At 35.0% G+C, this 13,816-nt stretch overlaps 1 protein-coding gene across 4 annotated transcripts in view; it reads left to right on the forward strand.

The window, feature by feature from the left end:
* The window catches only part of Cul3 (cullin 3), a 106,292-nt gene that overhangs the window by 66,010 nt on the left and 26,466 nt on the right, over positions 1 to 13,816 (forward strand). For all 4 annotated transcript variants that reach the window (XM_085812717.1, XM_085812718.1, XM_085812720.1 and 1 more), the window contains exon 11: positions 1,573 to 1,680. In XM_085812717.1, coding sequence (XP_085668843.1) covers positions 1,573 to 1,680 — 108 coding nt within the window. The remainder of the gene's footprint in view (positions 1 to 1,572; positions 1,681 to 13,816) is intronic.

Here is a 13,816-nt window from a genome sequence, read left to right on the forward strand (position 1 = left end):
ACTATGAAAAATACCTGTAGACCTTTCTTACAATGAAACTATACAAACATTATAGTGTTTTATATTTCAGCAGAAGAAAATAAGGAAGAAAATGTTTCAGTAAAGAAAGTAAAAATTTTGTTTAATTAATTTGTTTGAAAATTCTTATTACATTATTTCTAGATACAGAACTTAAATGGTTGAAAATTCGCTTTTCTTTCATTTTCTCTTAACCGTGGGGATTGTGATATCTGGATGGCTCATGAAGTCATTAGATCAGTTTTTATTTGCTAAAAATTAGATATCAGTTCAAAATTATGATCACAGCTGATCATTACAAATATGTGACTTCAAAAATGTTATTTTGTCTGACCATAATGATGTAGCTATTGAAATTGACGAAATCTATGAAATTGACATTACTCTTGTCCAGATGATTAAATCTTTGCACTTTATTTTGTTTTCTATATTCAACACCGAGAGGAACTCTTTAAAAAACTTTTTATTTATTTTTTAAATGACAGCAAGCAGTCTGATTTTCTTTTTTTGGACTGTTAGTAATATTTTTACTGGTTTGTATGTATGAGGAAATTAAGTATTTATTGTGTATCATAATACAGTGAAACCTTGGATTACGAACAGATTTTCCAAATGAAAAATGTCTTGAATGTTGAATGATATTTTGAGATATGGATAAGTAAGCTGGCAACAAATGATACTAAATGCAGTTAATGCAATGGAGAGAATATTTTGAAAAAACGAGAACAGATGGGGTAAAAGATCCGAGTTATTTGATCTGCAGAATTTCTCCAAAATAGGGTAAGATGCAAAGGTTTGTAGAATATTATCAGTTTGAAATGTTTCAGTAAACTGTATCATAAAGATTTGCAGCATTTTGCTGTAGTAATGTTTTAAAACATAGACAGAAGAAAATCACATTGATCAAATTTTTAATGGGAAAGGGGATTCTCAAGTAGAGCCAAATAGTGTTAAGAAAAGGGAGGGGGAAGCACAGAAAAACAGCAGCTGTCTTGATATTTTTACAGAGCATGATTTCTCTTTACAGTAATATTTGGCACCTTTATTTTCCTCTCTGTTGTCTACTTACATCGTTAACTTTCAGTCATAGAGATAGGGTAAAATTTAATTGAGATTTCCTTTTTTTTTAATACGTGTTTAGTATTATGTTAAGTATTTTGTGTAAGTTAATATTGTATATATGTTAGGTTTAATGAATTCCATCAGTTTTGTATTACAAATGTATGTTCAAAATTTTATTTTCTAAGCAATCATTTAGGATCCAGGAATAGATTAGTTCATTTTACATTAATTCCTCTGCAGAAAATTGTTTTGCTTTATTTATGTTTTGAGTGACGAACTGTTTTTAGGAATATATTAAGTTCCTGAACCAACGTTTCACTGTAGTCTTCTCGTGTAGCATCTACTCAAATAAGAATCTATGTGGTCTTTTATTCTCTTTGATCAACTTAAAAATTATGTATGTATTATTTATTTATTCTTTCAAAAATATTGTGCTGTTTATGGCTAAATGTGAGATTCAGTGCATAATTACTTTATTATTTCTTAATTTAGACTGAATGTGGCTGCCAGTTCACCTCCAAATTAGAAGGTATGTTTAAAGATATGTCTGTTTCAAACACCATGATGGAGGAATTCAAAGCACATGTTATTACATCTGGAGTGAGTATATTCAAATTTCACTGCTTCAGAAAATTGGAAAATTTTTTACTGTTTTGCTTTGAAGTCAAATTCAAGATTTAATATGTCTGGAACCTTCTAGAAAGGCATTTAAAATACATTTATAAGCTGGAAACTTCTATCCTTTAAAAAATATTGGCTTATTAGCTGAATGCACATGACCTACATTTGTCCTAACTGTTCAAATATTAGTATTTTCATTGTTTTTACTATGTATAACATAAATATGAGCTTCGAAAATTTTCTTTTCCCTCATGAATTGTGAATCTCGAGAATGTCTGTTAAGAGTGCAACCTTTGTGCTCTCCTAGGTAAAAGAATAACAAGACATGAGAAAATTTAATTTGGGAGTTATACTTGGGTAGCTGCTTGTTGTTCAGAGTGTCTCCTCAAATTTCCATCTAGTAAGCTATGGAAAGGTCATTCATTTTCCTTAAAAATTCACATTCTCAGCATAATTTTTGCATAAGAGGATGTACCAGATGTAAAACTGTAGGAGTGGAAAGTTCAGAAAAATGGTGTTTGACAGACTGTTCACAATACAGTCATTTCTGGAAACTGTAAGGTTTTCCCACAAAGATAAAAGTATACAATTAAATGAGAAACTATTGTAAAAAAACATAAAAGTATAAAGCACCATTTTGTAAAATCAATAGGCATATAAGACTTGCGTATTTTATATATACAGTATGAGAAACTTTGTGATGAATTCTACTTGAAAATACTTCATGCTGGATAAAGCACAAATAAACTTTTGTGCTCTGTTCAGAATGCAGGTACTTTTAAATGTTCCAGTAGATTATTTAAGGTTATTCATTCAGTCATCATTGAAATTTTGGAGAATTCTACCATAATCATCATTATAATAATATTTTTTTATCATTTTATAGATCCTTACCTATTATGAATATCCCCTCAAATTAAAAAATAAAGATGTTTTTAATTTCTTTTATGCACTAATAGAGTGCAGTTAGAGATCAAGAATCATCAGAACTTTTAGCAATTTCAGATTTTAGATTACCACTTTAAATCTAGACATGGAAAAATCAAAATTAAAAATATGAAATAGTTGTTTATGAAATAATGGAGCATTTAAGCATTTCTTTCCATGTAAGTTGTTTTGGTATTTGTGTCTTCTTTAATTTTATAGATTGGCAGTGACAAAGTTCTATTATTTAAATCCTGTAATTGTTTCACTGAGAATTTCCACTAAGCTGTCACTTGAAATCATAATATTCTTAACAACCTCTTTGTCATTTTCTTTATTATTCGTAGTGATACATCTAAAACCTTTAAGAAAAAATCACCGTGTACTTCTGTGCACATTAACAGATCAGTCAGTGGAATGGTGATTGTCGTCTACATTAAAAAATGTAATGACTGTTGCAGCCCGTTAATCTCAGAAATGCTCTTATGTCAGTTTTTATCTTTGCAGTAGAAAAGTCTAATATAGCTTTAGTCTTAATCTCTGATGGTTTCTGGTAGACTTGGCCTACAATGCGACCCAGGTAAAGAAATGCTTTTGAGTAAATCAACATTTTCAAAGGCTTAATGGTCAGTTTTGCTGTTATTCATTGCAGTATACAGTATCCAGGTGCTTGAGATAATGCTACAATTTTAAATTTTTAATATTAATATTGTCAGGATCAGGACTTCAAATTCCTCACATTGCTTTAATATCGCTTGCATCAATTAGGAAAAATAGAGAGTAGTTTGGAACCGAAAGAGCATTACGACTTCAGAATATCTGCCATTAATTCTAATTCTTATTACTGTATGATTTGTGAAGCATTTTCCTTCATCTGTTCCTCAATATTGGATGAAGGATAAAATTGTGAACGTAAAAATTTTTTTAAACAGTGGTAATTCACATAAGATCAAGGATCTTTATTTGAAGCTTCCGCGAGAATCGTTGGGGAAGTGTAGCAGACTTCCTCACTTTAGTAATTTTAAAATTGAAAATCCCTTGAATTTCTATGTGTAAAATATATTTTTGTCGATGTGACATTACAATACAGTTTGGATATTATCAATTTGTTATTGATTAATTCAGTGTTCTGTTAAGTCTGTAATTTCTGGCTCATTAAAAAAATTGAAAATATTTGTTTAGTAATTTCTGTAATTTATCTCTTTGTGGATCTGTTTGTAATTCAGAATAATCGCAAGTGTTTGGATCAGTATCATTGTAGGGAAAATTTATTTCATTATTAGTCTGGTTAGAATGATTTTCAATATAAGATACATCACTAATTACTTTAGAGCTTTTGTAATAAGGCTTCGGCATATTAATATGGTAAATTTAGGCTTTTCTTTCTGTCCTGGGGAAATTGCAATGTAATGTGCTTATGGGAATTTACTTTCAGTTTTCTCATATCTTGTTCAGTGGACTTGTTCAAGTTTTATTTGAAAGTAACATAAATTAATACAAAATCAGATTTGTAAGTCTGAAGACATACTCGGTTATTGGTTATTCCTCCTCTGCATGGTTCATATAACAATTTCTCTGGCATATGGAAATTTTTTCCATGGTCTGATTCCGTAAGTATGAAACCTGTGTGTCACATTAATTAGAGCTAAAGGTAACACTTACTTTCAACCAGAACGGGCCTTCAGACATAAAAGTCGCGGTATTGTTTTTATGACAGGGGAAGATTTCTCCTTCATATTGGACTTTAGATGGTGAGAATAATTTCATTACTCAGTTGCATTGGTGGTTCTTATTATGTTGAATTCAAATAAACAGGCTTATTTCCTTCTAAGGGTTCTACCTAGAAAACTGGAAAAATTCAGAGGATTCAAAATTGACCAGAAAAGTCAGGTAATTTAAATATTTTAATCAAAATCTGGAAAAGTTAGGGAATTTCATATGGTTATCTGTAAAAAAGCAAGTTTTATGGCAACATTGGAAGCAATCACTTTCTTGCGAGTTGTTCCGCAAGAACGTCATTCAAGCAGTTGGCCTAGAACCAGTTTTCGCAGCTCCAATCAGGTTGTCTTTTGTAAAGTGAGGTTCCAGTAACCTCGAAAATTGAGACACTCGCTTTCACGCATGTGCAGTTCATGTTGAACTAAAGAAAATACCTTCCAATTCTCATATAAAACAAAATCAGTTTAATCCTCGTACACAGAATCTGGTGCCGTTATGAGGAACAGTAAATGGGTCATTTTGTTGTTGGCAACAATTTTCAAAATTGTGCCAAGGTTATAGCATATACTAGGATTCAGGGCTGTGGATTCAGTAGGAAAAATAATCGACTCTGACCTTGACTCCTGGAATTTTAATGACTCTGACTCCCTCATATATATACATATATATAGTGTTACGAAACGTACAAATGCAGTAAGATGGTTTCCCCACACAGCAGTTTCAGGGTTGCCACATTTGGCAAGAAATCTCCCATTTAGCGACAAAATTATCAATATACCATGGACGGATGGAGAACCTTCTGGAACGAATTCTTACCGTTTTAGCCCAGAATGTTCTCGAACACAAGCCGAAAGTTATATAAACCCTGTTGGTCCGCAGTCAGTCAGTGTGTGTGCCTCGTCTACCGAGCTGATAGTCAGTCATTGAGCGAGTGTCTCGAAGTCAAGTGCTGAGTTGGTCGTCGAGTGGATCGAGAGAGTCTTTTAGTGCATCGTCGAGTTTTGTCTTAGACTGTGCTGAATCGAGAGCTATACTCTTGTGTATTGTCAAGTGCATCACGTGGAGAGTCTTGAGAGTACGTAGAGTTCCGAGAACGACCAAGCAGAGTTGGGAGCTGTACAGCACCTGTCTCCATCTTTTGCAGAATTTGCACTTTTTGCATTTCCGTCAATGCAACGTGTTTATGTTTTTCAACGTTGCAGACAGTAAAATCATGCGGTTCTTATCTGTTATTGTATTAAAAAGGGCTGAAATTAAAAATATTCTTAATTTATCCACAAAATATCCGGATTTAAAAAAAAAGGCAGCATTAAACAATCTCGTGAAATGAAATAACAAAGAAAATACAACGTGAATCGTGAACTTGAACAAAAGATTCACAGAGAATGCACCAAGCCACAAAATGTCTAGCACCCTTAAAGCTAAAAAATATTACTACTGACAGTGAAGAAAGCGACAGATAGATTATTGAGAATGAAAAAATTTCGATCGACAATTCAGTGGGAATTCTTGACACATAAATTACAGGACCTGAACGATGTAACTTTGTAACTGAACAAAAAATTATGTACGAGGGCTATCCAGAAAGTAGATTACGTTTTGGAATAAAAAAATAAACAAAGTATAGGAAACAAATTTTATTATATACAGATGAAAGCCACACTCAAATACTACTTTTCTACATAGTCACCATACAAATTAAGGCATTTATCGTAGCGATGTACGAGCTTGGAAATTCCTTCGTCGAAAAATTCGGCCGCCTGCGCCTTCAACCACTTCGTTACCTCTTCTTGCCTTCCATCTTGCACAAAACTTGTGGTAACCAAGCTTTTCGCTGATGATTTCGTGCAACAAACTTCGCGAAATTTGTGGAAAACTCAAAGAAAGTTCCGTTATTGTGAAATTTCGATTTTCACGGACTTTAGCATCAACTTTTTCTAGAAGTTCAGCGGTCACTATGCTGGGTCTCCCACTTCGATCTTCGTCGTGAACATTGGTTCGGCCATTTTGAAATCTTATAACCCACTGACGCACTCCACCTTCAGTGATAATGTTGTCCCCATACACTTCACGAAGCTGCCGATAGATTTCTATCGGTTTACAGTTTTTTGCAGTCAGAAACCTTATTACTGAGGGCACCTCGCAGCTCGCGGGATTTTCAATTAACGCAGACATTTCAAACCGTCACAGTATCTGAACGGAGCACAGCACGAACCTCTCACTAGCACGGCTAGATGCAGACTGAGCTGCGCAGCGCTCTGACCCCAAGATGGCCGCGCTAGCCCCGCCCCTAGCGGACACAGACGGAAACGTAATCTACTTCCTGGATGGCCCTCGTATATCTATAGCTTTAAATGAAATATAAGCAAAAAATGAATGAAATATTAGCCCAAAAGTTTTAATAAAATATTAGTGCAAGAAATGGAGTAACTTAAACTTACACTAAAAGAAATGTTTATTAAAGGCAACAAATAAATATTGAACATTTTTGTGCAGTTTTCATTGTTCATAAATGCTTCATTATTTCACAAACCACTGTTTCATAATTTTATATCTCTATGTGTCATCTTACGAGATTTAAACTGATGATCTAATATCTGGAAAAAATCCCGAATTCTGAATTGAAGTTTGGATCTTCTGACTTTTTATTATTTCTATGTTAATTAGCCCAAAGGGTGTTAGCCCAGAAGGGATATTAATTTCATTTTGGCATTTTGCCTTGATCACTATAAATGGCAAATCACTTTTTTAATTGTTGCCACCAAATATTATAACCCTGTATTATATTTAAAGATACCAAATAACGAAGAATCTGCATAAATTTGTGTATGTTTCTTGCATTGTGATAAAACAGCAGTATCTATAGCCATCAAATTTTGAATAACATATGCCTCTACCCAAATATGGGCATCTGGAAGCCAGAATTTGTTTTATTATCTTCTTCATATTTTGCAAATTATTTATGGGATTTTGACTAAGAAACTTAACGATTTCAAAGCAAGCAATGGCAATACTGTAATAAAAAAAAAAAATTGAATTTTATGGTTTAAGTACGAAGAAGATGATATTTAATAAATAAAGGTAACACACAAAACATTAAATAAAGAAAGAAAAATGCGCCTTTGGGTGTAATATAAAATGTGGTTCTTTGGGTGTTCTCTTTTCGGAATTTATTTATTTATTTTTTTTTTTTTTTTTTTTTTTTTTTTTTTTTTTTTTTTTTTTGCTCTTAAGACACTCCACACTACAACTCGCGATGCACTCGACGGTGCGCTAACCATGATACACTACGAGACTCTTTCGGTGCACTTAATGGCCCACTCGGCACTCGCTGCCCGGCTATCAACTCGATCGACTCCGCAGGGATTGACTCACTAGATGAGACAACAGCTCGATACTAACTATCTCGCACTTCAGACGAGGCACTCTGATTTATCCTCTCGACGAGGCACACGCTCCATACTAACTGACTGCGGACCAGCAGTGTTTACATAACTTTTGGCTTGTGTTCGAGAACATTCTGGGCTAAACCGGTAAGAATTCGTTCCAGAAGGTTCTCCATCAGTCCATGGCATGTTGCCAACTGGACGATTTCTTGCCAAATGTGGCAACCCTGCCTCCCCTTAGCATTTTATGGCAACCCTAAATCTGTTTTCCAGGGAAGCGATCTTACCGCGCTTGTAATTTCATAACAATATAGCTTGTGAGATTATTTTTTTATTTAGGTATATCCTGATGTCCAAACAACTGCCTGTGATAGGCTTAATACTTTTTTGCCAAGCTTCAGGAATTACCAATAATTTCTGGTCATTCTTAAATGGTATTCTTGGTATTTGCATAACAGTCTTTTTTTCTAATGCTTTTTGGATGGTGACTTTGAGTGTCCAAAACTTGGACAAACAAACAGCAGCAATCATTACTTTGTGACAAGTTTTGGTTAGTCAAACAGCAGCTTTAAATCATTTCTCTGTACAGAGTGATAAAAGTGAACTTTGTCTATTTGAAGAAGAGATAGTGTTCTCGTTTTCATCTTCACAACAAATGGACCAGCATAATCTATGCCAAACTTTAGAAGGGTTCGGCTTGGAATCACTCTGTTAGCTGGTAATTCTCTCATTAATTAGATGTTGCTGCTCTTACTTTGCTGCAGCATTGTATGCTGTATGCTATGTATTGTTGCTGCAGCATTGTATGCATTCTCATATGCATTCTTTAATTTAATTCCTTCCACTTAGTATCCAAATTTGTGCCTTATAGACGATAATAGCAATTGTTATCCTTTGTATAGATGTTTCTCATGATAATGCAGTATTATCAGTTTCATAAAGGAATTATTTGTGGACAATATAATAGAATATTAGCTTTCTCTGAAGAATTCAGTGTTTTTTAACCTACCTACCTAATCTTAAAATTTCATTTTCATTGTATGTGTAGATGTAACAAAATATGTTAGCTGCTTTAAAAAATAATTGGTGACCTTAAAATTAACATTCTAGATTTGGTGAACACTGCTTGAAAAAGGTAACTAAAACTAATGCTGACCAATCATAGCTTAGAATACTCTCTGCATGTACAAATTATACATGCTGGATCACGAGCACTACGCTCCCCTTTTCTTCCTGACTTCTTCCATGCAAACAGCTGTAGGCCACTTATGCTTCCCTGCTTAAAATAACATCATAGATTTTTATTTGTGTATAAAAAAATATTTGTATTCAAATATGATTGAAAAGTAATTTGTCTGCCAAAGAAATAATTTTTTATGTGTGCGTAGAAATAAAGATGGTGATTCGCCAAAATTAGTTTTGTCAACATCTTATTCCTGCCTGCCATCCAGCCATGCCTACAGCGAGTAGTTAAAAGTACCCGATTCATGACTGCACACTTAGTGACATATGTATTTGCAGTTTTGCATTTTTTATGATAAATTCTGAAGTTTTTCCGTAACATACATTGTTAATGCTCTAGATTTCTTTCACAAGCCAATTTATAATTGTTCACAAAGTGCAGAATGTATGCCATTATTCCCAAAACCTTGTTTAAATTGCCGTGCACTTCAAGATTTAATAACATGTAATATAAAATAATGGTTCTGCAGATTCTGTATATGTTTTCAAAGTAATACATTTTCATTCATCACTAATGTTTTGCAAGATGCATTCATTTTGGTTATGTTAAAGAGTTTGGTCATCTTAGGTAACATGAACTAAATTCAAAACTCTAAAAGGCAATATGCAAATTATCACTATGTCTTGTAAATACTACAGAGACAGGGAAGGGTGTAAAGGATCTTTTTGTTAAGTCATAAAGTTCAACAATTGACCAAATCATGCTTACAGAAGCCAACAATTATGGCTTAAATTTAAGATAATTGTTTAGCTAAAGCTAATGAAAATAAGTGTAGCCTAATGGCTTTACAATTTGAATAGCACGCAAGCTGTCTCTGACCTAAGGTTGGCATCACAAGCCTAATGGCAAGAATAACTCAACACTGCAGAATATTATTCACAAGAGAATCAAAATTAGCAGCATAGCCTTCAAGCATGAAAAACATGCTCTAATTCTACTCTCTAAAACCTTACTTTAAATGGTGTCTTCTTTCTACCTTATGTGAATACCCCACAAACTAGAAATTTACATTCTGGCAGGAAAATGGAAATTAGAGCAATAGGATAGAAAATTAACATAAAATAACTGGTTATAAACAGGGCTGTGGAGTCAGTAGGGAAAATGTCTGACTTCTGGAATTTTAAAGGCTCCAACTTCAACTTCCTCATATATATATATGTAAACATATACACATGGTTTAAGGTTTTATATATATATATATATAAAAGAAGTAATAGATGTTACAGGGGGGAATAAAAAACTGTATTCATCTGAGACAACTGTAAGTCCCCAGTGTCTCTTCTGAAATTTGTCAAAGTAACTTTGCTTTCTGGGAGCATTGTTTGTTGAGAATACATACTTCCCTTTTTAGCATGATCAGATTTTTTCTCTGCAACTATCAACATGTCATTTTTCTTTTGTTCGTTATATTTCCCACTTTCTTCATCTTTCACACTAAAAGTTTCACTTTGAACTTGAGCTCAGGTCTGCAATACATTTACATGTAAGGGGCATAGGAATGCTTGCTTATAATTGTTAGCAACCTTGATTTACTTCATCTTCTATTACTATTGCTTTTGTTAGGATTTGGTTATTATTTCAATTACTGCTACCTTCCAATTCTGCATGAACTAAAGGTAACTAAATAGGTACTTCATTATATTGTTGTTAATCCAAACAGTTTCTTCTATTAGCATCTGTGGAGTTATGCATTTTTTCCAGATAATGTTGACAGAGGGTCCCAAGTCACATAACACAAATTCAGATGGTAAACATAAACCATCCACTTTAGCTGTAATCATGTGTAGCACTAAATAATCCTCCTTCTTCACTCTAGTAGCCACTAGCTGTGGATCTTAAATCTTTCTGTAACATTGGGCTTTAGGATCTTGGATTGTCTGTTAAGCCATAAGACTCGCACTTAAAAGGATTACATTTCTCAAAATGCCTTTTATTCTGATTGTGGAGAGACTCTTTTGCCTTTACAAAAAACATTTAATTTTTCCTCCCGTATCATTTTACATTGGTTTATAATTGCTAGGAACGAATGACAATAGCAGCAACTGCAAAATGGAAGGCAGGAAAATGTGGAAATTAGCATAAGTGCAACATACAATAAGATGTGCGTATGCAAATTTTAGATTGCTGAAGTTATTCAGGTTTGCTGATAAGAGATATAAAGGATTTGATACATATTGACTGTTGTTATTTCAAAGTAAAATTTAACAGGAAAGAATCAATTGACTAACTTGTAAATTTTTGGTATGTTCTCAACATCACTTAGATGATTTTTTGTGCGGCTGTATTATTGATAAGCCTAAGTAGAGCAAAGTATAACATATGTGTCTAGGGAGTTAGACATCACCCACAGTGTTGTTTCAAGGCTTTGATTTCAAACAAATGGAATGTGTAGCAAATGTCAAGGGGGGAGGTCGTGTTTGCAATTCAAAAGTTGCAGAAAGTAGGTACATGGTGCTATCGACAAAAAGGAACCGGTGCAGCACAGCTACTGAGGTAGCTGATCAGTTACTTGCTGCTACTGGCAAGTGAAGCACTTGAAAAACTGTAGACAGTTGTTCCCATCAAGGAGAACTATACACCCACCGTCCTACTGTGTACATTTGATTGTCCAAATGTCATCATTCCATCCATTTGCCAGGTGTTGCAAGCATTGTAGTTGGAGGGAAGATGCCTGGCGTTGTATACTATTCTCAGATGAAAGTAGTTTCAGTCTTTCATCTGATTATGGATAGCAACTGATGTGGTGGGGTAGTGGTATTGCATATAGTTCAGCCAACATACAGGGGAAAGGACCGATACCGTACACATGTAGGACCGATACCATACCTTACGTGTATATGGGCTGGGATCACGATCAATGGCCATATGTTGTTCTATATGCTTTCAGCTGCGACTATGACTGACCAGCGATACACTAATGCTGTTTTGCTGCCTCCTGTTCACCGCATGTTCCGTGGCACTGACAGTGATAAATTTGTTTTCATGGGTGACAATGCAAATGTCATTGAACAGTTGCTGTCCAGGAGTGCTTAGAAAGCAAGAATATTCAATGCCTTGTATAGCAAGCACATTCTCTAGATCTGAATCCCGTTGAAAATGTTTGGAGCGGCATCTTGGACCAAGAACTAAGGCATTTTTGTTACGGAAGTACTTTTGCAAATTAATGCAATAACCTCCACATCTTCGTTGATATCAAATGAATTGACTGAGAGAGAAGCATAAGCTAAGAGATACGAAAGAAAGCCAATGGGCTAAAAGAGAGATCGATAAAGATTGTCCTCCATTACGGACAAAAAGGCACCACTGTGCGGGGCGCCACCTGTATTGAACCACTGTGCGGGGCGCCACCTGTATTGAACCACTGTGCGGGGCAACACAGGTAAAGAACAGGTAGGGGAGAAAGCAACCCACCACGCGCCAGTGTGAAAGGAAGCAGGAGAAATGATACCAGATATTGAAGCGTGTCAAAGACTGCTTCTGGAAAGTTCGATACACGTTCTTTCGTAACAGCGTTTGCTACGAAGAACCAAGAGGAGAAAAGCATGGAGGTAAGAAACCTTCTCTAACTTCCTACCTCCATGGAGAAATGCGGAGCGTTAAGAGGGGGGGAGAGACGGAGTCAGTTCATTCTACAGATTTTGCGTTAAAAATAAAACCCGTTTGCTATTGTAAAAAATGTGTAGGTTAAGAATTTAAAGGCCGGATGATTTAGTTTAACTGAAAAATAGATAAAATAGGTTAGAGATGATTTTAGTAACTTTAACTATGACTTTTACTAAGATATGCTGAGATTAATTCTCTTAAGTTCAAGATAAATAGGAGTTAAGGTTAGGTATCAACATTATAGATTTGGAGGTAGATGAAGGATGTCTGGTGTGGCACAGAGGAGCAGTCGAGGTAAAGGGCTATGAATTTGTGCAAGCACAGGAGTAGATCGCGACAAATATGGCTGGATTAGGTCTAGTGGGAAGAGATGAATTTAGGTGGTTGTTGGTTTAAACCTGTGAAGTGCTGGTAATTTTGATAGAGTCCTAGTCAAGCAAGCATACTCGCTTAGGCTTCCTAGGGAAGATGTTAAAGGTTCTGTCCATGGCAACCCTAGGTTGCTTGGCAGAGCTAGGCTCTGCCAGATAAGCAGGTATACTGTGCAAGATAGGAATATCTATCTGCGTTAAGTGCCTAAAGAATTTAGCCGAATTTTGCCAGAAATAGGTGTCAAAGGGAAGAATTTGGAAGTCAGAATGCAGCACTTCATTCCGCACATATCAGTGATCGTTTGAGAGCATCCGGAGCATCGTGATCGATAATGCCTTCAAATAAACAAGGTCACCCTCGTTCGAGCTCTGACAGAGGAATGGGATAAATTACCCCAACAGCTGCTGGATAAGCTTGTTCAAAGCATGGCATGATGTGTGGAATCTTTCATCACACTCTATGGTGGCCATATCCTGTATTGATACGAGATATGGCCTGTATCTTACATCCTGTAGTCTTGCATCAGAATGCTTGCGGACAGTAATTGCATTTTTTTCACTTTTATGTATTCAGCACAAAATAACCATTTTGTCCCTTGAACACTTTTCAAAGCTTTCTGGATTTCACAGTACAATAAATTACCTTTATTGTTATTTCCTAGTATTCTGGCATTATTTTATTTCACTCGCCATCCAACTACAGTTACATTTTTACATGCTATATAGCCTTTTGTGACCATCCTTAGCAATTGCCCACCAGTGTGTTTTTATAGGCATCTGGAACTTGGCCTCGTGACTCTTAAACCGTGAATAGGTGTGACTTTCTTTTGGTGATAATGTATCTTTTCTTATATATATATAGCTTCTTC

The sequence above is a fragment of the Stegodyphus dumicola genome, chromosome 3 (genome assembly GCF_044657685.1).
Source record: "Stegodyphus dumicola isolate Sdum_Otavi_A_Nest chromosome 3, ASM4465768v1".
Classification (NCBI taxonomy): domain Eukaryota; kingdom Metazoa; phylum Arthropoda; class Arachnida; order Araneae; family Eresidae; genus Stegodyphus; species Stegodyphus dumicola.